The 27,635-nt window shown below is 29.5% G+C and overlaps 1 protein-coding gene and 1 long non-coding RNA gene across 2 annotated transcripts; both read left to right on the top strand.

Moving 5' to 3' along the window:
• The first annotated feature begins 2,805 nt into the window (after positions 1–2,805).
• Positions 2,806–9,031, top strand: LOC142331987 (vacuolar protein sorting-associated protein 45-like). The gene is made up of 3 exons (XM_075378038.1): positions 2,806–2,972; positions 4,294–4,479; positions 8,978–9,031. Exons 1-3 carry the CDS (start codon positions 2,880–2,882, stop codon positions 9,029–9,031), a joined length of 333 nt encoding a protein of 110 aa, XP_075234153.1. The 5' UTR covers positions 2,806–2,879.
• Positions 9,032–11,420: 2,389 nt separating this feature from the next.
• On the top strand, positions 11,421–23,678 carry LOC142331933 (uncharacterized). Its single transcript, XR_012758114.1, has 5 exons — positions 11,421–11,582; positions 14,985–15,162; positions 15,717–16,321; positions 17,211–17,296; positions 20,706–23,678. It is a non-coding gene; the product is annotated as an uncharacterized LOC142331933 (long non-coding RNA).
• The last annotated feature ends 3,957 nt before the right edge of the window (positions 23,679–27,635 follow it).

The raw sequence follows: 27,635 nt of genomic DNA, 5'->3' as shown, positions 1-27,635 counted from the left end.
TTATGGTCGCTATCAATGTCTGCTCCAGGGTAAGTTTTGCAGTCAACGAGTTGATTTCTAAATCTTTGCTTAACCATGATATAATCTATCTGATACCTTGCAGTATCGCCTGGCTTTTTCCAAGTGTATATTCTTCTATTATGATTTTTCTATTTTTTTTTATATTATAATAATCGAACTAAATATATAAACTTCAGATGCAAGATCATTCTCACTGTTAACAATATATATGAGTTAAATAAAAACATCGGTTGTGTTCTTTAATTACGCAACAGATTCAAAACTGTCGTGTGTGTGTGTCAAACAAATGTATTCACACTGAACTGTCATAGAAAATTTATTCTACTACTTACAAGGTTAGATTTCTGGGAGAAATAACCCTACAATCCAATTTGAAAAATAAGTGTACTTTCTGGTTAAAGTAAATGTTTAAAAAGGGTTGCCCCCTGAGACAAATTTGAGGTCCATGGAACAAATGTGATATGCAGAAAGGCCGATCAAAGCGACCTCACATGGCTACAAATGTTGAATCCTCAGGTGCGGTGCTGGAACTTTCAATATTCACTATAAAAATCTTTAAGGCAAAGGTCGCTTGAGAGTGGTACAATTGCTAATAGTGTGCAACATATTCTGAAGAAAGGCAACTTGGTGTGTACATTCCAAGGCTGATGCAAAAGCTAAGGGACGATGAGATGAGGGGACAGTTACATGTGAACCATGATTGATGGGTAGCCAGATGAAGCGCAATTAAAACTTAATGGAAATGTCAATAGGCATAATTGTGTATACTACTGGGCTGAGGATAATCCCCTCATTACTGTTGAAAAGGCTTGAATTTGCCTGGTGTTAATGTACGGTGTGGTTTGTCTCCTAGGGGACTCATTGGGCCTTTCTGTTTTGAAGTACTGTAACTGGAGAAAAGTATCTAATAATGCCGGCCGATTTAATTTTCCCTTCTATTCATGCAGTGTACACTAATGACAGGTTTTATTACCAACAAGCCTTGCTGCACTATCACAGGTATGTGTGAACATATCTGGATCAAAATGTACCAGACCGGTAGATAGGACATAGCTTGCACTTTGGTGCAAGTCAGTCGTAACTTGTACTCAGAAACGTATGGCTGAAGGCCATCGTTTTGAACATTTACTTTAACCATCGCTTTGAACAATCAGTTTTACCAGAAAGTGCACATATCTTTCAAATTTGACTTTTCCCACAAAATTTAACCTTGTAGGTAAGAAAATAAATTTTCTATTACAGTTCAAAGTGTGTTCCTTTTTTTTGACCTAATCTATATATACGAGCTGGGAAGGGCGAGTGAAGCGAGCACTGTGTTCATTAAACTCATGCTTGTGAGAATAATGATAACTAAAAATTAAAGCCTGTTCAATTTATAAACCTCCTTAATTGACCTCCTTAAAAATAGTAGTTGTAATTAACAAGTTACCCATCTTTTGGACAGGTAAAAATGTATTTTGCCCAGTTCTTAGCGTTACTTTACAAACACCACTAGGAATTGACTGTACTTTATTTCCAATTTTTCTTTTAAATTACTTTTATGATTTTAGCCAAGTAACTGGAGGCAGTACGTACAGTCGCGTCGTATGTGGTTGTGTTGGTTGAGTCCCTGCGCCCTTTAAAAAATTGAAATTTAAAAAAACCAGAAAATGATTTTTAGATATTTATCTGGAGAGTATTTGCAAGCCCAATTCGATTGAATACTTTGCTTAGTATAGTCAGAAATGAGATACAATCATTATGGAAACAATTTTGGCTTTCTTCACCCCTTTCAATATCAAATTTCTAAAAATCTAGAATTTGTTTGTAGATATTCACGTGAAGATTATACACAACAAAAATCAAGTTGATATCTTCATTTGTTACAGAAAAATTAAAAAATTTCTGGATTTAAAAAAATAATCAAAAATCTATTTTAACCCTTTAAACGCGGATTAAAAAAAAATCCTTTCTTAGTGTGCATTTAAAACTTAAGAAGAACGCGTATACAAATTTTCATTAATTTTATCTTCAATATTTTTTGCTGGGCGTTAATTTAAGTCCATCAGGACATGTTTTATATAAATATAATATTTTTATTACGTTTATATTTGTAGATTAAATATTTGTGTCTGAAGTACAGCACAGCACGTTAGTTTTATATTATCATCTAACGCTTAGATTAATATGAAACATATTATTTTTCTCCTTTCATAAAAACAACGCTACAAACTTGTAAAACGACAGTAAGAGTTTATTTAACTAAAATTTAAAAATAATTAAAGTGCAAATATTAATTCTGGTTATGCATGACATTTCCACACAAGCGAATCATTTATCTCAGCCTCTGAAGGAATATCTAACGGTGGTTGCGGCGGTTAAAAAAATTTAAAAATAACACCATTACAGTCAATTAATGTTGCCAACATCATAATACTTTAACTAAATGTAAGATTCTGCGATTAGTACTAGAGGTAAAAAATTAATTAAAGAACCTTCTCTATTAAATATTTAATTTTAAATTAAACTCGCATACTGACTCTTTATATATATATATGCACACACAAATTATATATTTGTTCTTTTCTGTTCACGGTATTTTCAATAAGTTTTTATAAAATTTTTCTCTTGTTTTTAAATAATATTCATTAGTTAAATTTGGGATAAATATTGTGAATATAAACTCGCAATTATAATTTTTCTCTTTATTAAAAATGTTTTCAAATTAGATAAAAAGTAATTCAGTTTCATTTCAATGTTGGTCACAACGATTTGATCAATCTATCAGCTGGTATAGGATTTTGGTCAGGATTTGTTTACTATCTATCAAGATTGTATAATTGCTGTTTGGTGTGCATTTAAGCTAACCTTAATTTAAAATGAATATTATATTTGCTGTAAAGTCATACATAACTAAAATGGCAGAAGAAAGTGGTCCTGGAATGAAAGTTTTGTTGATGGATAAACTAACTGTGAGTTTTATATGAGTGTTTTATTAAGTACAATTAGTTTTATAGTTGACTGTGAGAAGTGTAGATTTTTTTACGGAAATCCAAAAATTCAGTTTATCATACTAGATCCAAAAAAAAAAAGTTAAAACAACAGAATATTTAACGTTTGTAATCGAGTGTTATAAGAGAATGGAATTCCTTGAATAAAATTGACCACATTTCTTTGTTTACATAACGTTCATTTTCATACCATATTTTGTCATTTTTACACGATGACTTTTGATTTTGAAATTATTTGTTGAATATTCTTTGCTTAATGTCCTAAAAAAAAGAGCACATCATCTGTATGTGAGTATTAGGTTATGTTTGCTGATATCGTATGAAATTTAGAAACTCATTTAATCACGTTAAAGTTTAATTACAATCTACCAGTAACTGAAATCACTCAACATAAATTTCAAGGAAGTATATTTAAGAAAGACTAGTAAACATTCAACATGTGTTATACAAAATAGAAAAATTGTAAACACAAGAGTATTGATACAAATTTAAAACATTACCCTCATCGCTACAGGAGTAAGTAATTTTTTTATTTTAAATTCTTTTTACTCAATAACTACAATAAAGCAAAACTTTTTTGTGTATTTACAATTGGCATTTGATGAAAACAACAACATATATCAACATTATTGACTTCTGAATGCACGTCATCTTTCAAAATAATTACCAAATATTTTATCATATTTTCCATGTACTTTTTCTTACCTTACCTTATTCTCTTCCTAGTTCCATTTGAGCATCTTTTTATTTTCAGAGCTATTTTCTGATTAAGGCAGAATTCTTTAATTAATCTTTTATCTATCTTTAACTTTTTAATAAAGGCATAATTCATTAATTAATCTTTTATCTTTACAATTTATTTTAAGCCTTTTAATATTATTATTTATTTAATTTGACATAATCAAAAGTTATTTCCATATCTATAAATATACCCTCATTTTTTTACTTCTTATTACATACCTCTCAAGTAGGTCTTATAAACCCAAAAGTATTGCTTGTTCTCCTTTCCTTCCAGAATTCATATTATTCTTCTGCGTCTATAAGGTTAACTAAGAGTTTAATTTATAATTAGGATTTTTAATTATTTTAATTTCGGCCAATTAAGTACAATGCTAACTCCATTTATGAAGTAACTTTGCAATTATCTCTAAAAAGATCTTTTGGAAGCAGAATTTCCATATATTTTTTGAAAGCTGAGTTGACAGAATTTAAAAAATAAATATACCGTAAAATTTAAAAATGATTAATGATATTTAGTTATCTTTTTGTATTCGTGTTGCAGACTAGTATTGTTAGCATGGTATATAGTCAATCAGAAATATTACAAAAAGAGGTTTATTTATTTGAACGATTAGATTCTGGTGGAAAATTAGAACCGATGAAGCATTTGAAATGTATCACATATCTAAGACCGACCAAAGAAAATGTTGCTCTTTTATTAAATGAATTAAGGAATCCAAAATATGGAGTATATATATATATATATGTTAATGATTTTATATATATTTTATTTGTTATAGTGATACGCCTTTTTTTTTTGCATGTTTTACTATTTTTCTATAATAGTAGAGGTTACTAATATAAGTATTAACTAATAATTTAAAAATATAAACTTCTGCTATGACAAATAGAACCAGATTTTATAAATTTTATAAAAATTTATAAGATTTTATCATCTTTGCAATCTGTGACTGTCTACTGCGCCAGCTGATATTTCTGTTCTCACATTAACAACAGTTAATCGAGTGCATTTATATAGAGAGTATATATAAAATAAGTTCCTCTTCATATTTTTTCCTGTAATTGTTAATTTAGCATTATTTTCATATCTTATGTTATTTCTATGTAAAAATTGATGGTAAAGACAGGATTTCCCTATCAAATTTCAAGGTATCTGCCATTAAAAGCCTACTAATTGAGGATTCTTCTTTGATTACTCTGTTACTTAAGAAAAAATATAATCAAAAACAGTTGCATTCATGATGATTTATTGATGTATTTTTACATTCATTGATCATTTTCTTAAATTTATTTGAAATAGTCAGCGCTTAAAAAACCTGTGTGGCAGATATTGAAGACCTGAAGATCAGGAAACTAATGCGTATCATTACCTTAACCCTCTTATCCTTACAAGTATAGAGTAATACAAGATGGAATATACTATTACCTCTAGGCAGTCAAAGTATACACTCTTTCTGGCTAGTATGTACTTTAATTACTCTTATACTTCAATGAAGTTGTTCAATATACTTTAACCTATAGGTTGAAAGATTTCATTTTGACATTCAATTTTTTTTTATCATTAACTGCAAAAATTAACCAGAATGGTTTCAAATTTTAGAAAAATTAAGTAAATTTTATTTTTACCTGGTTTAATTGTTATTAGTCAAAATCTAATATCAGAAATTAAGAAATAAGCACCCCCAATCACTTAGTCATTTTAATGACTAATATTTTGAATCGGATAAAGATATTTATGTGCATTGTTTGCCATCAGATTTTACATAGAAATGATGTGTCATTTTTTTTTTTTGTCTTCAGTCATTTGACTGGTTTGATGCAGCTCTCCAAGATTCCCTATCTAGTGCTAGTCGTTTCATTTCAGTATACCCTCTACATCCTACATCCCCAACAATTTGTTTTACATACTCCAAACGTGGCCTGCCTACACAATTTTTCCCTTCTACCTGTCCTTCTAATATTAAAGCGACTATTCCAGGATGCCTTAGTATGTGGCCTATAAGTCTGTCTCTTCTTTTAACTATATTTTTCCAAATGCTTCTTTCTTCATCTATTTGCCGCAATACCTCTTCATTTGTCACTTTATCCACCCATCTGATTTTTAACATTCTCCTATAGCACCACATTTCAAAAGCTTCTAATCTTTTCTTCTCAGATACTCCGATCGTCCAAGTTTCACTTCCATATAAAGCGACACTCCAAACATACACTTTCAAAAATCTTTTACTGACATTTAAATTAATTTTTGATGTAAACAACTTATATTTCTTACTGAAGGCTCGTTTAGCTTGTGCTATTCGGCATTTTATATCGCTCCTGCTTCGTCCATCTTTAGTAATTTTACTTCCCAAATAACAAAATTCTTCTACCTCCATAATCTTTTCTCCTCCTATTTTCACATTCAGCGGTCCATCTTTGTTATTTCTACTACATTTCATTACTTTTGTTTTCTTCTTGTTTATTTTCATGAGATAGTTCTTGCGTAGGACTTCATCTATGCCGTTCATTGTTTCTTCTAAATCCTTTTTACTCTCGGCTAGAATTACTATATCATCAGCAAATCGTAGCATCTTTATCTTTTCACCTTGTACTGTTACTCCGAATCTAAATTGTTCTTTAACATCATTAACTGCTAGTTCCATGTAAAGATTAAAAAGTAACGGAGATAGGGAACATCCTTGTCGGACTCCCTTTCTTATTAGGGCTTCTTTCTTATGTTCTTCAATTGTTATTGTTGCTGTTTGGTTCCTGTACATGTTAGCAATTGTTCTTCTATCTCTGTATTTGAACCCTAATTTTTTTAAAATGCTGAGATGTGTCATATGATTACAGTATTAGTAAAAATAAATGTTGAATCCAGTATATTTGAAATAATATGACGGTCAACATTTTGAAGTAGATTAATATCTAATAGGTTAAATAGTAATATTATAATACGTTAAATAGGTTATATATAAAAGAGATGTAGCATTAGTCAGGGTTCTCCAAATTAAGAGTTCTAGAAAAAATAGGATGGGGAATTACTGTATATACACTTGTATATTATATATTTATATCGTAGCCACTGTAATAGACAAAACATAGCAAATATTGATGTATACCATTGGTGGTGTTCTTTACAAAATAAAAAAATAGTGCTGCTTATGTTTGAAGAGTTATGTCTTAAAAATTAGTTAATAAAAAGTATTGAATATTTTAATATATAAAAATGTATTCTTATCTACATTAATTTTTTTGTGTTGTAATTTATTTGTAGAACATTAGTAGGAATTATATACAGGTGTGTTTAAAAAATACCTGAACTTCATTTTTTTAATCTTTATTACTAATTTTACAGATTATTGATCCTTACTCCTCATCCCTATTCACATACTTTTCTCAGCTATGTTTCCACTTAGCAAAGCAGTCCTGGATAGCTTCATTTAAAATAGCCTTTAACATCTGTGATGAATTTGCTTTAATGTCATTAGTAGTCTCAAACGGTGTCCTTTAATCACCCATTTTAATATCAGAAATAAGAAAAAATTCCCAAATCTGAACGATTACAATACTTTTCCTTCTACAGCTACGGCACTATCTAGACGGGAAAGTAAAACAGAAAGAATTATATTTCCTTTTCAGTGCAATTCTTTTTTTTTTTTTTAGAGGCTATTTAATTCTTTTTTTAAGGTTTCATCATAATTTTAATAACTGGATATAAAGAAAAATGGAACATCAGTTAAACTGCTGTAATTTTGTAGTCTGTTAAAAAAAAATCCCTTTCGACATGCCAGAAGGTGCAGTCACCATCCCGCTGACAGTGATGCTTGCTCATTCAAAAATTGTCCTTGTCAAAACGACACTACACCTCATGGTTGCCTCAGGAACCCATGCCCTCAGCAGTGCAACGACTAACATTAACAATAATCACCATTACTTTTACTAACTAACCGTGGCTCGATGCCAATACACCTACCTCCGGCCAATCAACTTTCTTTTTCCTGTTCAGCCTTCGGTAATTACCATTCAGATAATACTTCAGAGGATGATATATATGCATGTAAATGAAGTGTAGTCTTGTACAGTCTGTTTGACTGTTCCTGAGATGTGTAGTTAATTGAAACCCAACCACTAAAGAACACCGGTATCCACAATCTAGTATTCAAATCCATGTAAAAATAATTGACTTTACTAGGACATGAACGCAGGAACTCTCGACTTCCAAATCAGCTGATTTGGGAAAGACGCATTTACCACTAGAGCAACCCGGTGGTTTCCGGCCAATCAACTGCCCAGGCCGCCCCTAGCCATGCGGGGTGCTGCTACTCTACTATACCCCTTCAACCATTCTGCTCAGGGCGAGGAAATGGAGGAAGCCAGCCATGATAGTCCATTCTCTGGGAGTCATCCAGTTGACTCACAGATCAAGAAAGGAATCGCTCTCTCGAGTTCCCTAACAATTCTGGTACGTTCAGCCTCTCCAATTATGTCAAAGTAAACTCAAAAATGCAGAATGCAGAGTATATTTTATAATCGTATTAATTTCTTTTCAAAGAGTTTTACCACATAATTTCCTTTCAAGAACTATTCCAGCATCATTATAGGCCAGAAACAACCTAATTTATAATGAGTTGAGATTCGATTTTAAATTATATATTATGTGTCAGAAAAGATTTAATGTACTGAATCCATACTAAAATTTATTGTTTTGCTGTAAAATTATCTCTAGTCTAAGAAAGAATCATATCCCATCAACAAAATATAAATTCAAATCGCTGAAACTCTAATCAAATGTTTTTTTTACAAAATAAAGGTTATTCAAGAGAAAAAAGACTTCCCCTTTCGCATTAAAAATAATTCTGCTGTATTTAAAGGTTATCAGGAGCGAGACATTTTTCAGAGGACAGTTTAAAGAAATTTTACTCTGTATGCTTGAACCGGAATGCTGCAGCATCAGCAGCTGTATTATTACCAGCTGATTACTAATGATACTATTGTTTAAGCCACATTAAATAAAATAAAATGGGGTTTAGAAAATCTGAAAATTACAAATATTGATGACAGAAGAGCTTTCATAGAGTTGTAGGTGTAAATGTTGAAAAATCAAACATATTTTTTTACCTTTTCTGTCTAGTCAAGTTCAGACACAGTTGAAACCCGGTAATCAGACTTTTTGGAATTGTTCTTGATTCAGATCAACAAAGGTTTATATAAATTACATGTAATTATAAGAATCTTTTTTACAGTTGTACTATGTCAGCTGTTATCTCATTGATTTCTTTATTAGACCATTTGAATAAAATTTAAAGTACCGTTTACAATCTTTTTATTCTCAAACAAAATTAGCCTAATCTCAAATCCAACAACAGTCATACAATGATATCAAAATTTGTTTGGTTTGCTATTGAAAGAGCATGTAGAAAATGGAATTTATAAAGGAAGACAAATGAACTTTTAAAACAGAATCGAGCATGTATTTTGTCACAATTATGTTGAGGTTAAATTATTTATTAAACAACAAAATCAAGCCGGTAAAAGTTTTGTAATAAATTTTTCTATTTTTTGCTTATTATATGGAGTGCTTAAAATTGTTTATTTATTATTATTGCACTCATATCTACTGTCTATTACATATATATAACATGTACTTTTTTTAAAGAAAATTCTAAATTAATAACAAATTTTTATAGTATAAATGTAGTGTTTTACCTTTTTTGATAAAGTATAATTTTGTTAAAATCAGTTTTATTTGTATTACAAAAATGTTTGTTTTTTTGAGAGGAAGAAAAATCTTTCTCTTTTTCTGTTTAGCCTCCGGAACCATCCTAACATATTACTTGAGAGGATGAATGAGGTTGATGTGTATGAATGAAAATGAAGTGTAGTCTTGTACAGTCTCAGATCGACCACTCCTGAGCTGTGTAGTTAATTGAAACCAAACCATCAAAGAGCACCAGTATCCATGATCTAGAATATGGATTGTGCTTCCTCAGTGCTTGCGTGGCCTGTAACCTCCTGAGACCCCCTGGATCCGGCAATGTGGTGCCCTGTGGGGATCGCTCACCCAGTAGGTCGGGACTGTGTCTTTTCTTTATGCCATGTCTCAAACCAGTTCCCCTCCAAGAAAGGGATCTAGCTGGGTCTCCAGTCTTTTCATTTTTCCACTGAACTCAATGGGTCTCCGGTCACTCATCAAGAGCGTCCCACTTCAGTGTGAACCACCCTCTCATGGGTGGCATGCTCCCTCTCATGCTAAAAAAAAACAAACAATTATTTTGTTGGGAAATACAAGTATTTCCCTACCTCCAGTATCAGTCCCCACCCCACTACCTAGCATCTCTCTTCTTGATTTGTTATTATTCTGGTTACTGCTACAGTATTCCATTCATGTTTTCCTTTTAGCATGTACTGCAGCGTGTTTTCCAGATGCAATTACTTATCCCAGATGGGTGCCTAATCTTGTTACATATGTTACTATCGACTGCTCTACTGAGTCAATTTCGTAACAGTATCGGCAGTCTGGAGTCATCTGCCTACCAGAATATGGAGGTTGGTCCCAGTCACACCATATCCAGCTAACAGTTGTGTGAGATGGAAGTTCACCTTTCCGTACCTCCTGTTTATCCATATGCTGACTTGGGGAATTATCCTTCTGATCCAGCGTCCAGTGTCTGATGTTTCCCACTGTGCCTGCCATTGTTCAAGCATTTGTCTTTTAGCTTCAGTTCCAGGTATCCTACAGTTAACTTGTCGGAGCATCAGAACAAAAGCCTGACAGGGATTATTCCCACTATGACTTCTACTGCATTTTTTGATACCGTTTTATATGCAGACATAATTCTTATCATAGCTTTCCTCTGCAGGGCAGATACCTTATTTAGGTTCTTCTTCTTATCAAAGCCCTCAGCCCACGCCGTGACTGCGTATAAAATAATTGTCATTGCAACTGACAAAATCAGTCTCCTTTTCGATGAATATGGACCCCCTTTGAATGGTTATGAGCCTCCTCAACTTAGCAATCACAGGCTCGGTACGCTGTGTTACCCTGTTCAATTGTTCTGAACATAGCCTTTCTTTCTTTTCTTGTTTAGCTTCAGGAAATTATGATTCAGGTATTACTTCAGAGGATGAATGAGATTATGTATGAGTGTAAATGAAGTGTAGTATTGTACAGTCTCAGTTCTGCCATTCCTGAGATTTGTGGTTAATTGAAACCCAACCACCAAAGAACACCGGTATACTAATCATAGTGAAGAACAAACTGAATTGTTTGGTGTTACTTCACATATCAGTTCTAATGGAAGAGAATCAAACAGTCTATACTGAAAACAAAGTACATTCCTACAAAACCAGACAAAGAAACTGTTTTTGTAAAACTAAACAATAATTCAGTTTAAAAGAAGGTTCTTATAATGATTTTGTTGCAGTTTTTAATTAATTAAATAACTTGAATTTTTTTTGTTAAAAATTTTAAAATTTTCTTTAACTTGTTAAAATTACCATAGTAATAATTAAAATTAAACATATTGTTGAAATTAAGATAATAATATGGAAAACATTTTTCATTAATCACAGATTTAGTAAAGACATAATTTTCATAATAAAATTAGTCAGTATTTGTTACATTATTTATTTCAATAATTTCTTATGGTGAAATTTTTAATACTCTTAACATCAAGAGACTTTTTACTGTCACCATGTAGAAGTCGTCGTACACAAGGTCTAGTTCGTTTCTGTTTCTGTTTCTTCAGCTTCTGAAGTGTGTTTCTATCCATACTGTGTTAAAAGTGGTCAAACGTTTAGTCTGTTTACATCTTATTTTATTTGGATGTGTAAGGATGCTAATAAAAAGTAAGAAGTACTCGTATTAATTAAAATTAAAGTAAAATTGTAATTTTTAGATTTACATACCTCGTTTAATAGAAAAAACATTTTTATACGTTCTGAAATTAATTTTAATAATTTTTTTAGCATTAACTGCTCTAAACCTATAATGGAATTAAAATGTAAATTAATAGATTAAATTTCACAAAAACCTAATCGAAAGTAATTGTTTATACGGTAAAACTATCATATAAATACAAATTACATAAGGCATAATTAATGACAAACTGTGATATATAAAAATGTTTTGAATATTTTAAGTAATCAAAATAAGTGAATCTTTAATATGAGTGCTATTTTTTAACACTTCAACATTTACAAATGTTCATTATTATTCCTGAATTGATAATAAATAATTCTGATTAAATTATTTTGTTTAATCTACTCCAAGCAGATGAAAAGGTTAAATCTGAAATAGGTTTATATATTTTTCAGTGAAATCGAGTTAGTTTATAAGGCTTTTGACAATTAGTTATAAGAGGGGGCTACAAATGGTCTAGATTATTTCCAAAATACTCTGCATTTTTTTTACATATAAGAAAGGCTTTCGATTCTGTCGATCACAGACTCCTAAAAAAATGCTAGTTTCAGAGGAATCTGTGGAGACTGGTTTGCTAGCTTTTTGTCAGGCAGGACCCAGCAAATTAGAGGTGGCAATTTTTTGAGTAACAAATTCCGCATCATCTGTGATGTTCCTCAGGCCTCTACGCTTTCAGCAGAGCTCTTTTTAGTATACATTAAAGATTTATGTGGAGGTGTTCAAAACTGTGCTATCACACATTTGCGGATGACACAGCTTTAAGCTACAGGGCAAACGATAAAAATGAACTTTGTAAGATGATCCATGACGATCTCCAGAGGCTTAGCGTGTGTTTTGAGTACAACTCTTTGCAGCTGAATACAGAAAAGATTAAGTTATAATCGGTTTTGAATTAAGATAAAATTTGGAGGAACCATTGGCTCTACAAATGCATATAAATATTTGTAAAGCTTGTAATTGGATCATTGAAACTGATCACATGAAATATTTGGGAATACCCGCCGATTCTGGAGTTAAATGGACAGCTCATATAGAAAAATCAAAGAAAGAGCTTGTATATGCGTGACGAAGATATACCTATAATTTATAAGGTCTTAAAAATCTTTTTTATCAAAATTGGAAAAAGCAACAAAATTACTGTTGGCGGGTTTACAACCTACCCAAGTCCAAGTAAAGAGATATTTGTAGGTTTTACCTTTACATAGCTCCTCGACATTACAACACTATACCTGATGGAATAAAGAATGTTACTTTTACAAAATTTAAATGTTATTAAAAGCATTTGGAAAAATATAGTTAAAAGAAGAGACAGACTTATAGGCCACATACTAAGGCATCCTGGAATAGTCGCTTTAATTTTGGAAGGACAGGTAGAAGGGAAAAATTGTGTAGGCAGGCCACGTTTGGAATATGTAAAACAAATTGTTAGGGATGTAGGATGTAGAGGGTATACTGAAATGAAACGACTAGCACTAGACAGGGAATCTTGGAGAGCTGCATCAAACCAGTCAAATGACTGAAGACAAAAAAAAAAAAGATGGCTTTTAGGAAAAGATAATCTCAAATGTTTATTTCTTTAAGCTGACATTATGTCTTTTCTATACAAATATATATTCTTCTTTTTTATTTTTTGAAAATCCTAATACTTTTTGAAAACAATAACCGCTGTGTTAATTGATATAATAGTATAAGTTGAATAAATTAAATTGACACCAAAACGCAGTTGAAGAATCAATTTATTACACCTTCAAATGTACTTTCGCAAACAACTCGTATCAGAAGTTAATGACATTATGGCGATGTTATGATTAAATGAACAAATGAAAATATATATAATTTTTTGAATAATAACCATAAAAATCAGCAGCATATGAGTTATGTGAATAGTTGTAATTTACTGGGGCTTTAATCAAAATATCTTCTTCAAAAGATAGATACTTGTTGGATGATCATTTTATGCGTTGAATTTAAAAATGTAGTATTTTTCTAAGAAGTTTATTTCTATGTTACCGTATGTTTCTAAAATTTCTAAGTCGGTATAGTATGATTATATTGTAGCAGATGCTCAGCTATATAACGTTGGACCTGGAGGTTAAACAGAAAAAAAAAGAGGGACAGCTTTATCCCACCGGGTTGATCTAGTAGTGATCACGTCTTTTCCAAATCAGCTGATTTGGAATTTGAGAATTCCAGCATTCAAGTTCTTGTAAAGGCAGGTAGATAGTGGATCTTTGGTGGTTGGGAATCAATTAACCATACTATTCAGGAATTGTTGTACTGAGGCTAAACAGGAAAAAGAAAAAAAGATGGTCATCTGTATTAGAATTGCCTCTCTTCTGAAATATATTAGTAACTTATTATTATTCTGCTGTAATGTTGCAAAGCCATTGGAAAATGCTATTTGTTTCATTTTTGAGTTTATCTGGGTTATTATTGTTTGTGTATTGCAACAGCCTAAAAATTAAATTTTTATAAGAGCCAATTTTTTTGATCATGGATGATTAGATTCCTCATGTATAGAGGTGTGATTTATGGTTGATTTCCTCTTAACGACTTTTTCTTTAATGTTTCAATTTATTTCAATTTCAATGCCCGAAAAGTGTATTTTCCTGTTAATTTCCACTTCAAACTTGAATTTTAAGTCTCTGTTATAGTTAAGTATATTTAAAATAATCATATGTTGTCATTTTTCATTGGATTATATATGATCAATATATCGTCCACATATCTAATCCAGATTAATATTTGATACTTGTTCGAAATATCAGTAATTACGATGTTTTTAAAATATTGTAAAAAAATTTGAGACGTGATTGCAGATATAGTTGATCCCATTCATGGGCAACCCTTTTGTTTTAAGCAAAAATTAATTTTTTACTTTATACTTTATACTTTTTATTTACAAACATTGAAACAAATAAAATTTGTTTCAGCATTTTGGAGTGTTAAAATGCTGTAAACTTCTATTGTATTCAATTCTTATGTTAACAAGGTTTATTGGCATACGTTGGGTGTTAATTCTTGATTAAGTAATAATTATAAGTATTATTTCACTTATTTTGTCATAGACAGCACAGTGCCTTTATATGATATAATTTTTTTTATTCATTTATTGCAATTAAAATGATGTGATTGTAACTCCCACACTTATTTTTTTCTCAGGAGTACCTAATGTCTCTTTCTCTTTAAAATAAACTGTAACAACCAATTGTGTCGAACCTAGATATAGGAACTCTAATAATAAGAAACTTTAGAATAAGTAAGTTTTACTAGTTTTTAAGTACAATTAACTAGGAGAAATAATGAATAAATAAATAAAATTTTTCCAGGGAACTGTTTATGGAAGAAGTGGGTAAATATTAGAGACAACTGAATAAAATACCATAAGAAATAACTGACTAAAATAACTGGTTTTGGTGCAACTAAACAACACAAAAATTTGTATTACGAGGAAACTACAGTTTATAAGAAAACTGTCGGCTGCATCAAGTATTCCTGATGATACAGGTATGTAGTAAGGATTATTTTCATTATAAGTGCTTAGTTTAAATATAATGTGTTAAATTAGGCTGACCATATATAATGGAATTAAATACTTGTCTGTGTTTTGGGAATGTGTGTCCTAGATACTGATTTTTCCTGTTTGAATTTATTTACTGTAAATTATTAATCGTTTAATTATTATTAATAGTTCTAATAATTTGGTAATACTAGTTAAATTCCAATAGGATAGATATTTCATTTTATAAACATTATTATACTGTACCAGCAGAATGTAACCGGGCTATTAAGCTGATAGATAATGAAAATGATTGTATTTCTTCCTTGGGACGACTAATCCAATCTCAGCGTAAAAGGCCAATCCAATATTTAATTATTTTTTTGTTGATTTTGGAAAAAATGAAACAGCTACTGTATTGACTACATTAGAAACGTAGTTAAATTATAAGCTAAGATTTTTCTTTAGTTAATTTTTGTACTGTACCTGCTTGAGGCATGCTTATCAAGCCGTACAAAGCAATAGTCTTTTATAACAGTTATTTTATAATTTTCTGTTATAGATCAGTCTACAGTAAATTATGATGTCGCTGTTAGTCCGTAGAAAGAAACAATGGATTGAAAAAAGAGGAAGAGAATATCTTGTGAATTAGGCAAGAAAATGATGGCCAGAATCGATTCCTCACTAGACCAGGGCCAAAGCAGAATAATCAATTTCTTTAATGGAATTGTGCACCGACAGTGGATACATTATTGGAACCAGATATAGTAAAAATCTGGTTAAATCTCTCCGAAATACACTATTCAATCTCTACAAAAACTTTCGTTCCTTGGCCACAGTATGTCCTATTGCATCCTACAGCATCATACCGTCACCAAACTGTGGGAAATTCATCAACATAAAGTACATGGAGAAATAAAGAGCATTTTATAACCAGCCTTACAGTGCTACACACATTTCACAACACTACACAGAATGTTTATCGAATTGATGATCAAATTGATACATCAATCAATTTTTTTCCAATACAACAAAATGGTTGACACATTTATCAAGCTACGTAAAATAGTTAGCGCCACCTAACGGGTTTATAACAAACATGCGGAAAAGATGACTCAGCGCAAGCGGTTGCTGGTACTTTAAGAGATTGATTGGATTGCTATAGAGGTTTGTTCCATTAGACTGTTTTGTTTTTTTTTACTGTTTTCAATATTTGAGTTTATTTTAATTTTTTATTATTATGTGTTTATTCTTTTGACTTATTTCTTTTTGCTTATATTTTTAATTAAATTGTAGATATATTTTTATAATTTAACATCATTGGAAGAATAGAAAATAATTCTTGTATAATTATATTGTAAGAAGAATGACTTTTCGTTATTTTATTTTGTTTCTTTTTTCCCCTCCTCAAATACATACAATCATTAATGCTACCTGCAATAAATAGAATAAATACAGCAGGTAAAGAAACATCATTGTTCCAACTTGCACCATCATAATGAACCACGTTTATAACTTGCCCCATATACACTTTTTGACTTTATATTTAGAGTAAATCAGTAAGGCCTCAAAAATATTTTCACATGCTTTAGATACAGTGCTACAGCATACCTAGTTTTCAATAAAACTGATTAGTTTTTGAGATTTTCAAGCGACAGAATTTTATACAGTCTACAAAAAAACATAATAAGGAACCACAATTTAAATGAATTGTATTTTCGTACTCCTCATACCTCAAAACGTAAAGAACATTACATTTTAAGGTAAAACTTTATTACATATAAAACTAATAAAATTAATCAATTAACATAGAAGTAGAATTTAAGAAGAATAAGTGAAATGTAGTAATGAAAGAAATGGAGACACCCTTTTCAAAGAAGCAAAAGAATAATAATAAGATGATTATGCAACAATGCATTATACATCAGGTTCATGTAATAAAAATAAATATTTATTATATTTTTATGGTATACATATTTTAAATCGCTTTACAAAATTAATATATAAATAAAATTAATTTCAATTTTTTAAATATTATATATATTTTACTTTTCAGATTTTATGGCAAATGTTAACCAATATTAGTCACGTTAATGACAACGATATGCTATGGATGTTAAAACTACCGTGTTAGAATAAAAGGTAAGCAAGATCAATATATTTCAGCAGGTACTGGACTATCTTCAAATTATAGAAACCTTTTTAGTGTACTTGATTGTTAGATCAATCATAACTAGCAAATGAAAGAAAATTTTTTGTAACAATTACATTACGCAATGTGCCTATAATGATAGCCATTAATGCTTTGTAACTCTTGCGAAGTTTGACACTCGTTTGGGATAGTACTTTCAAATTAACCTCTTCTAGCTAACTACTAAATTGGATAAAAATCAATACAAAAAAAACAAGATACATTAAACAGCACTTGCTTCTTTAAAGGAGTATGTTTGTATTGTTTGAACACCTGTACAAAAGGTAAGCTGCCTTGTCACAATAAGTTTCAGAAACTGTTTACAATGTTTTTTTCTGAAAGTTTGTTCTTTCCTGTGAGTTTGTGTGACATCTACTGTGATTAGGTTGCCTAGTTGTGGAGTAATGTGTCCTATCGATGTTGAGATGCTTGCCGCCTAATGCAGGGGTCATTTTGAATCTATTAATTTTGATGATTAGTCGTAATAGTAATCGACAGAAAATGAGTGGTCATAGATCACAAGTTTTGAAATGTTAGCGGTAGGGGAAAACTAAAAACACAGCAGAACCTGTCGCTTTATACGATATTTTATTTTCCTGATATGATCCCTGTATGCATACATTTCAGTCATCCCTCGTAATAGTAATAAAAATCTAGAATATATTGCAATCTTCTAGAAGTTTTCTCAAATAACAGGAAAATATTTGCAATTAATGCATCATTTAAATACATTATTATAAACCGATTATAATATATTATATTAATATATCTTTAATTAACTGAAGATAGTTACTGTAGACTAGAGAAGATGGCAGTCATAAATATCAAAGGTAATCAACAAACAGAACTTACATTGTTTTAAAACTAACAAAATATTTTGTTAGGCTGCTCTGATTGCATTTAATACATTGTACAATGCGCACTTAATACTGTGACTGGTAATGCACTTAATATTTGTGCAATATGCACTTAATAGTGTGACTGATAAATAGGTAAAAGCGGCACTATTAGAGCAATGTTTAACTTGAGTTACCTTTCAGATGGCCGATAAACTGATCTGAAATCCTATCTTTGAGTGTAATAAAAAATTTAATCTTCTTAGATTTATTTATCTAATATGTTTATTCCTTTACAATCAGTTAAATGGATGATATGCCTTTAACTATACTTGGTGTTAAACAACATTTTAGCGTTGTCAGAAAAAGATTAGGAAAGTAATCTTAGCAGTTTTCAGTAGTCACAATGGATTTTTATTTATTGGTTTTTCAACTTGAAGTAAATATAAAATTCATATTAGTCACAATACTCTGTAGAAATTTTTGATATTTCCAAATTTTTGACAAAACTTTTTGTGAATAATGAATTATTTTCACTATAAAATATTTTATAACAATTTTCTAATATTTTTAATATTGTTTAAAAAATATTGGAAAATGCAATTTTTCCAGATATTATCTTTCTTTATATATGTACATTGTCTTTTTCTAAAAATTATAATTAAATATTTGCCAAATTTTCTAACAATATTCATATTTCTAGGAACAAGTGAAATATTCACGTTCCCTTTTGACATACCAGAAGGCGGAGGTAGATTTCACCGGTGCTAAGTAGGAAATAAAAAGATTTCACCTTAAAGTTAAAAAAAACTTCAAGTTTACTCAATATGACAATAGTTGCATGTGGAAAAAGTTTCACTTGTTTAGCATATGACAAAGCCCCAACTTCTTATAATTACAGCAATAGTTTGGTCATCCCTTGCTATAAGGGTTGGTCATATAAAAAATTTTTTTCAGTCAAAAGTTTAGATAATGATCACTTTAAACCGATTCAATACTGTGCCTATTAAGGGAGGTATATGATTTTTTTTGTCTTTGAAAACCCTATTTTTTCTACCTTCTGGGCCAGTGGTTGGTGATATAAAAAAACTTTACTTAGATAACTTTAAATGAATTCTATATTTTACTTAATAAGAAAGTTGTAGTGAAATTTTATTTTTTGATTGGCATTATTGGCATTATTGTGTTCACAAGAAAGTGAAATATATAGATAATACATATATATATATATAACTGACTGACCTACAGAATAAAACTGGAAAAATTACAAAGCTAAAAGATAAAAGCATTAGATTTAAACAAAAGACAGACAAACGACAAAATACAACGAAGAGGGTGTTTACGGATGAAGAAAAGAAAGCAAGATCTGAACGGATGAAGAAATACTGGGCAGCTCGAAAGAGTAAAATAACACGCTTTTCTCAGAAAAGATCCAACTAAAATTGACTTAAGTGGTCCCATGTTGGCCGTAAAAGCATAATAATAATAATATATATATAAATGTATATATAAACTTTTGAACTGAGGGTGGTTTTGGTATCTGGAGAATGTGAAATGTAAAGACATGTTGACATTTTTGAGAAGTCAAATTATGGTACCCATTACAACAGGTAGCTTTTTATGAAATCTACCTTAAAATATAAATAGTTGGTTTTTTAATTTTTCTTTCATAAAATAACTACAAACCTATTGCTGTATATAAACCAAAGTGAAGAGAAAATCAAATTTTTTATTTCAGATCTCACTCCGATATCAACCGTAAATGAAAAAATACTATCACATTCTAGGATTATACTTATTTAAGTATAATCCTAGTTATATTATATTTATGTCCTTATTTATGTTATATTATATTTATTTATGTTATATATTATATATATTTATTTATGTTATTTATGTTATTTATGTTATATTTATCTATGTCGTATTATATTATATTGTCATAATATAATTTGACAATTATATTATATTAAATATAATATAATTATTATAATGTTATTTTTTTTAAATTACTGACAGAATTATTTATAATATGTACATGCACTGGTTTTGTATACGGAATAAATTTTCAAAAAAAAAAAAAATTTAAAGATAAAGAAACATGTTCATTCCTGTTTCAGACGGTACAGACATTATAAAAACAATGTAGTGTTCAAAATTGAGTGAGATAAGCAGTTAGATTGATGATTGATATATATTCTTTATTAAAAAAGATTGCAATTGTTTATGGAATACAGAATTATACATAGTATATCATAAGAATTGAAAAAAACATGGTCTGAAATATTAGTTGAGCAACCAATTAACAATATTTGTCATCGAATTTGAACAATAAAACCATGGAGAAAGTAAATGGGAATAGTCTTCTAGAATTAGTAATGCTTCAGAACGAGATGAAGTGACAGTTTTATAAAAGCGATGACCATCTAAAATTTTTCTTTTTCTATTTTATTTAACATTCATAGTTCATAAACAAACTATTCTGTACTAATAATTTTTTTTTCTGATCTGTTTTTTCTTTCAGAAATGTTAAGGTGGCATTTGACAAATCGATTTGGATTGAGTTTAATTCTGCCAACAAAATGTTACATATTTGATGGTAAATGAATACGGTTCTGATAAAATTCAATAAGAAATCTTCATTCATAAGCAGTATGTGTGTAGCTAGGAGGTTGGTAGAAGGCGGGAAATAGAAGATGACGATCCTCAGTTTTGCCAACGTTTGAAATATTTGTTTATTAAAAACACTGAGACAACAATAAAAAAGTTTCATTCATCAATAGTAGGTAGCAGTTAAGTAGCTAGCAGACAGTAGTAGGTGGAAAATAGAAGATGACAACATAAAATATTTGTTAATTGACAACACAGTGAGTCAACAATAAAAAAGCTTCATTCATCAAAAGTAGGCAGCACTTAAGTAGGTAGTAAGCAGTAAGGTAGATATGTGATATAAGCAAGGTGGTAGGCAGTAGTAGACAAGAAATAGAAGATGAACATAAAATATTTGTTAATTGACAACACTAAAAAAAGCTTCATTCATCAATAGTAGGCAGCAGTTAAGTAGGCAGTAGGCAGGAAATAAAAGATGACAACAAAAACTATTTGAAATATTTGACAACACTGTGAGTCAACAATAAAAAAGCTTCATTCATCAATAGTAGGCAGCAGTTAAGTAGGCAGTAGGCAGGAAATAAAAGATGACAACAAAAAATATTTGAAATATTTGACAACACTGTGAGTCAACAATAAAAAAGCTTCATTCATCAATAGTAGGCAGCAGTTAAGTAGGCAGTAGGCAGGAAATAAAAGATGACAACAAAAAATATTTGAAATATTTGACAACACTGTGAGTCAACAATAAAAAAGCTTCATTCATCAATAGTAGGCAGTAGTAGATGAGAAACTAGTAGAAATGATAAGAAAGTCAGTGGAAGATGATGAATCCTCAGTTTTGCCAACCTTTGAAATATTTGTTAATTGAAAACACAGAGACAAAAGGGAGTTTCCCACAGAGATAACAGAAATTCCAAGGTGACCGACACTGTATGCAGTACCTGCGCCCTTGTGGTTATGTTAATGCAGCACTAGTGCCTCGGTAGGTTAGAAACGAACTAGATGAAGACACTAGCAGCAGTATGCAGGCTACACTTACTACATATAAAATTCAATTCTGATAAACAATAGACTCTATACTAATATTTTTTTCCTGATTCATCTTTTGTTTCACACCCCTGATGCTGACGAATATTCGTACTTAATATTCTTATTAATATTTAATCATTAACATTTGTCGTACTGTAATAGTTATGATGGACTACAGAAAACTACAGTTACACATGAAGAGAAACTCAGTCTATCAGATCAGACAATATTTCCCATTCACAAAGAACATGTAAGGATAAAAAAAAAGGGCATAACACACTTGCATTCTTACAACAAATGCTACAACACACAAAAACCTAGTTCATGAGTTCGGAGTCAAGATTATGGACGGTTAATGCCGACGGTTAAGGAGAAAAGTAGTAGATCCTGTAAAACATTAACTGCATCAGGGATTTGTTTGACGTAAACACCCTACCTGTCCTGTCCTGTCTAGTCCTGACCTGTCCTATCATCATTAGGACTAGGTTCAGGTTCTGACCCAACATTATCTTAGGTAATATTTTGTCAGTACTAATGGGTGGGAGGGGTTTATTATGGGTAACATAAGGCATAATAGGGGTGAATTGAACATTTGATCAGCATAAGGATATATAGGGTTTTGGTGTGATTTAGCTAATAGGTGTTTGTTAAGGAGTAGTAGGAGATAAAGTATGTAAAACAAAGTTGTGATAGGTGTAATGTTTCATCAAGTTTTTGATGTAGTTAATGTATTTTTGCAGCATTTGCTGCTTTTCAACTGACCCGTCGGTATTAAATCAGCTTCGATTGCTTTGATTACAGCTCTGTATGCCCTAATTTCACATTTATTTGTTTTATCCGATTCCTTCAAGTCTGAATTTTTATAGAATAACAACTGTAACAAACTAGGTTTAATAATTGCTTATCAATATGCATTCCCTTTTGGTCAAAGCTGACAATTTTCTCTCTTATTTAACTTACATCTACTTTCTTGACTCTGAACAATTATCATCCACTATATTCTTTATACACTTCTCTACTTTTTTACACACGTTGATAGTTTCACATACCAACAGTCTACTAATATAATGAAGTACACAGGAAATATCACCGTTTACCGTTATCCGAATGTATATTATATATTATCATCTATATCAATAATATATCAAAAACAATAATTATACAAAAAAAAATAATCACTCAAAAAATAAGTCATACTCCAGAAATATTGTAACATCTTTATTTGTAACAGAATTTTAATTGTAATATCTCTTGGTATTTGATTGATCTAAAATTGAAGAATTCAATTTTGTTAGGTAACTATTTGTCTGTAGTCCATTATAATTATTACAGTTTTAACGGTTACAAATTGAATATGGAAATACAACATCTTTGATACACCACATCCAAAAAAACAGTAAAAACATAAAAAATACAGTATCAAGATATCATAACATCACAATAAGTGATGTTTTTCAGCATCAGGGGTTACCCGACCATAACACTGATAATGTCTACACCTAGGTTGGTTCTAACCCTCCACAGAGCTAGTGTCACCAAACTAATTTTTTTTAAATACTAAATGTTATACCAGTCTAGTTTATTTTTTCATGTTATAACGAATATCTCAAAAGTTTGAAAAGCTGTGGGTACACAATCTTCTATTTCCCCATTGAACCAACTACATCATCTTGAAATGTTTAAAAAAAATTTTATGTAAATAGTTACATAGTTAAAAAGAAATCGTTACATAACAAAAAAAATTACATAAAAAAAAATTGCTGCCTACAACTTATACAATACTGAAATAGTTACAAAGAAAATTGAAATAAATGATAGAATAAAATTAATAAAGAAATAACTACATTCAAAAGAAATCGTCATAAAAAAAAAATAAATAAAAAAAAAAAAAAAAATTGCTGCCTACAACTCAAACAATATTGAAATAGTTACAAAGAAAATTGAAATAAATTAAAAAAAAAAAAAAATTACAAAAAAAAATTGCTGCCTACAATTTAAACAATATTGAAATTTTTACAAAGAAAATTGAAATAAATTAAAAAAAAAAATAATAATAAAATTACAAAAACATTTGCTGCCTACTTCTGTTATCATATTAAAATAGTTACAAAGAAAATTTACGTAAATGATTACAAATATTTGATAAAGAGAAAACTACAGTCACAAGAAATCATTACATAACTTAAAAAAAAATTACCTTGCTTCCTACAACTTATAGAATACTGAAATAGTTACAAAGAAAATTGAAATAAAGTAAAATTAATAAAGAAATAACTACATTCAAAAGAAATCGTTTTATATATATATATATATATATATATATATATATATATATATATATATAAAAAATACAAAAAAAAATTGCTGCCTACAACTTAAACAATATTGAAATAGTTACAAAGAAAATTGAAATAAATTAAAAAAAAAAATAATAATAAAATTACAAAAACATTTGCTGCCTACTTCTGTTATCATATTAAAATAGTTACAAAGAAAATTTACGTAAATGATTACAAATATTTGATAAAGAGAAAACTACAGTCACAAGAAATCATTACATAACTTAAAAAAAAATTACCTTGCTTCCTACAACTTATAGAATACTGAAATAGTTACAAAGAAAATTGAAATAAAGTAAAATTAATAAAGAAATAACTACATTCAAAAGAAATCGTTATATATATATATATATATATATATATATATAAAAAAATACAAAAAAAAAATTGCTGCCTACAACTTAAACAATATTAAAATTTTTACAAAGAAAATTGAAATAAATTAAAAAAAAAAAATTACAAAAAAAAAATTGCTGCCTACAACTTAAACAATATTGAAATAGTTACAAAGAAAATTGAAATAAATTTAAAAAAAAAAAAATTACAAAAAAAAAATTGCTGCCTACAACTTAAACAATATTGAAATAGTTACAAAGAAAATTGAAATAAATTTAAAAAAAAAAAATAATAAAATTACAAAAACATTTGCTGCCTACTTCTGTTATCATATTAAAATAGTTACAAAGAAAATTTACGTAAATGATTGCAAATATTTGATAAAGAGAAAATTACAGTCAAAGAAATAGTTAAATAACTTTAAAAAAAATTTCCTAACAAAAAAAAATTTGCTGCCTACAACAAACATCATATTGAAATAGTTACAAAGAAAATTGACATAAGCGATTGCAAAAAATTGAAAAAGAAAGTTACATAAAAAAAATTGATACCTACTACTACTACTGTCATCAGTTACAAAGAAAATTTATATAAATGATTAAAAATATTTTGAAAAAAAATACACTCAAAAGAAATTGTTACATAACAAAAAAAAATTGCTGCTAAAACTTACTTCATATTGAAATAGTTACAAAGAAAATTGACATAAACGATAAATTTGATATAAAATTTAGATAAAATTGAAAGATAACTTTCAAAAGAAATAGTTACATAAAAAAAAAAGCTTATTACTGTCATCAAAAAAATACATCAAGAAAAATGAAATCGTTACATAAATAAAAAAAAAATATTGAAATAGATACAAAGAAAATTGACATAAATGATAAAAAATTTAAAAAGAAATACTACAGTCGAATGTAACAAAATAAAAAAAAAAAAATAAATAAATACATGTGTCAAAAAAAATCTTTACATTAAAAAAAAAAGATTACAAGAAATCATTATGTAAAAAAAAAAAAAAAATTACAAGAAAAAACTACCATCAAAAGAAATTTTACAGTTGAATATAACAAAAAAAAAAAAATTACATAAAAACAATTGCTACCTACTACTTTCATCATATTAACATTTTACAAAGAAAATTAAAAAATATTATCTAAACAAATATTTCAAAAGTTTGCTAACTGTGGGTACGCCATCTTGTATTTCGTGCTTGAACCAACTACTTTATATTGAAATTGTTAGATACTTAACAAAAAAAAAAAAAAAAAAAATTGTTATATATTTATAAAAAAATACACACATGCTCACATTCACATTGTTTTTTTTATTTATTATAATATTTCTTAATATTATTGTTACACCATAAATAACACAAAGAAGTTCTCTCAACATAGACATAAAGATCAACGAAGGTTCAATCTTAGTAAGTATTACTATTACTTTTTATTAAATAATACTACCTTTTTTGATTCGTTTTTACATCTCCAAACTTCCATACTCTTTTAATTTTTAAATTGTTCGTTCCTTAAGAGGATATTTCATTAATTTTGTTTTTCTAACATTACTCCTTTTCATCCATTAGTCTTCTAACTAGAAATCACAAGTTTAAGGTTGTACAGACTATATGCTAATTGCCAGGGATGCACTGGTGCCAGAATTACATTCTGGTGTTATTTATTTAAACATTAAGTATTCATTGTTATCTAAAGGTACTTCCTTTAATGGTGTGTGACGAAAGGCACACCTGTTGCTTGGACGTATCTTCAATAACGAGCAAGTCCTGTGTCAGTGACACATTTCTTTACGTTTAGCAGAACAATTCATTTCAGTACCAATTCATTTGCAAAGGTTAGTGACTATATGATTTTGATACAAACTTTGACAATTTTAATGAATACAACATGTAATCCTGTTGTTGCTTACAGAATAAATATATATATATATATATATATATATATATATATCTGTTTACTGGTAAGGTATGAAATGAGCAAAACAATTACAATTAATAGTATATTAACATAAATTAATACCGCACAGTTTAGCTGGCACTATTCCGCCAAGGATAAACCACCTCCATAATGTGGTCTTATAAAGAAAATCCTAGGATTGGTCTGCAGTAGTCTTCCTCTGACAGCCAGTTCTATTATTCTATCATGTGCTAATCTTTGTGTTTCCATACACATTTTACACCCAACATACTATATGATTTGTTCAATATTCCCTAGTCTTGATCTTCCTCTTGTATTGTTTCCTTTAACTATGCCCTGTATTATGGTGTGCAACAAACTGTTATGCCGTAGTACATGTCCTATCTGCGTATCTTGCCTTTTCTTTGATAAGTTTCATAATCAGGCCACCTTCGTATCTATATCACGTTTTGTATCACACCTGCTCTCTACATTTCAGTAGTATTATCAGTATCTATTATCGGCAACAGTTTCCTCCCACCACTAGCATTTGTCATGTCTAGAAGATATGGTGGACTCTACTGTTTGTATAAACAGAAAATAAATATAATTCAGATGAATAAACACGGCACAAATACACAGGATGATTTATTTATCATGCCAAATGTTTTTCAAACTGGTAAAATGAAGGGTAGTCATTTTTTTTAAAGCGGTAAATAATCTCATACAAAATGTAAAATTGTAAACCGCTCCACTCGAATAACAATATATAGGAAATTTTATGTATGATAATGGTAATCTCTTATCTGTATATAAATATGCATTTAAAAACATAAGCGCATAATATTTCCAAGCCATCTTTGTTAGATATTATTTAAATTTATAATTTTTCATTACAATATCTGTGTTGGCAATGATTTCGCTGATGCTTTTCTTTTATAAATAGCCTCAGGCACATCCTGAATTAATGTCCAACAGTAATCAGCTAACATGTTAGTATTCCATTTCCCTTTACAGAGGCTTTCCACCACCGAAATGTCTTGGTGGAAACGTTTACATCTTTGAGGTTGTCTGGGAAAAAATCCAGCTGTGAGTGGAGGAAATCTATTTTCAAAGATATATTAAATCCCATAGCTCTGTATGAAGTAAGAAGTTGATTAACAATATCGTGGTAATTGTCGGATTTTTGTTTGCCGAGAAAAGTTTTGCAAACGTCTTTAAATG

The sequence above is a fragment of the Lycorma delicatula genome, chromosome 11 (assembly GCF_047948215.1).
Source record: "Lycorma delicatula isolate Av1 chromosome 11, ASM4794821v1, whole genome shotgun sequence".
NCBI classification, from domain to species: Eukaryota; Metazoa; Arthropoda; class Insecta; order Hemiptera; family Fulgoridae; genus Lycorma; species Lycorma delicatula.
Note: the sequence above shows the minus strand (reverse complement) of the source record. Positions and strands in the feature narration are given on the sequence as shown.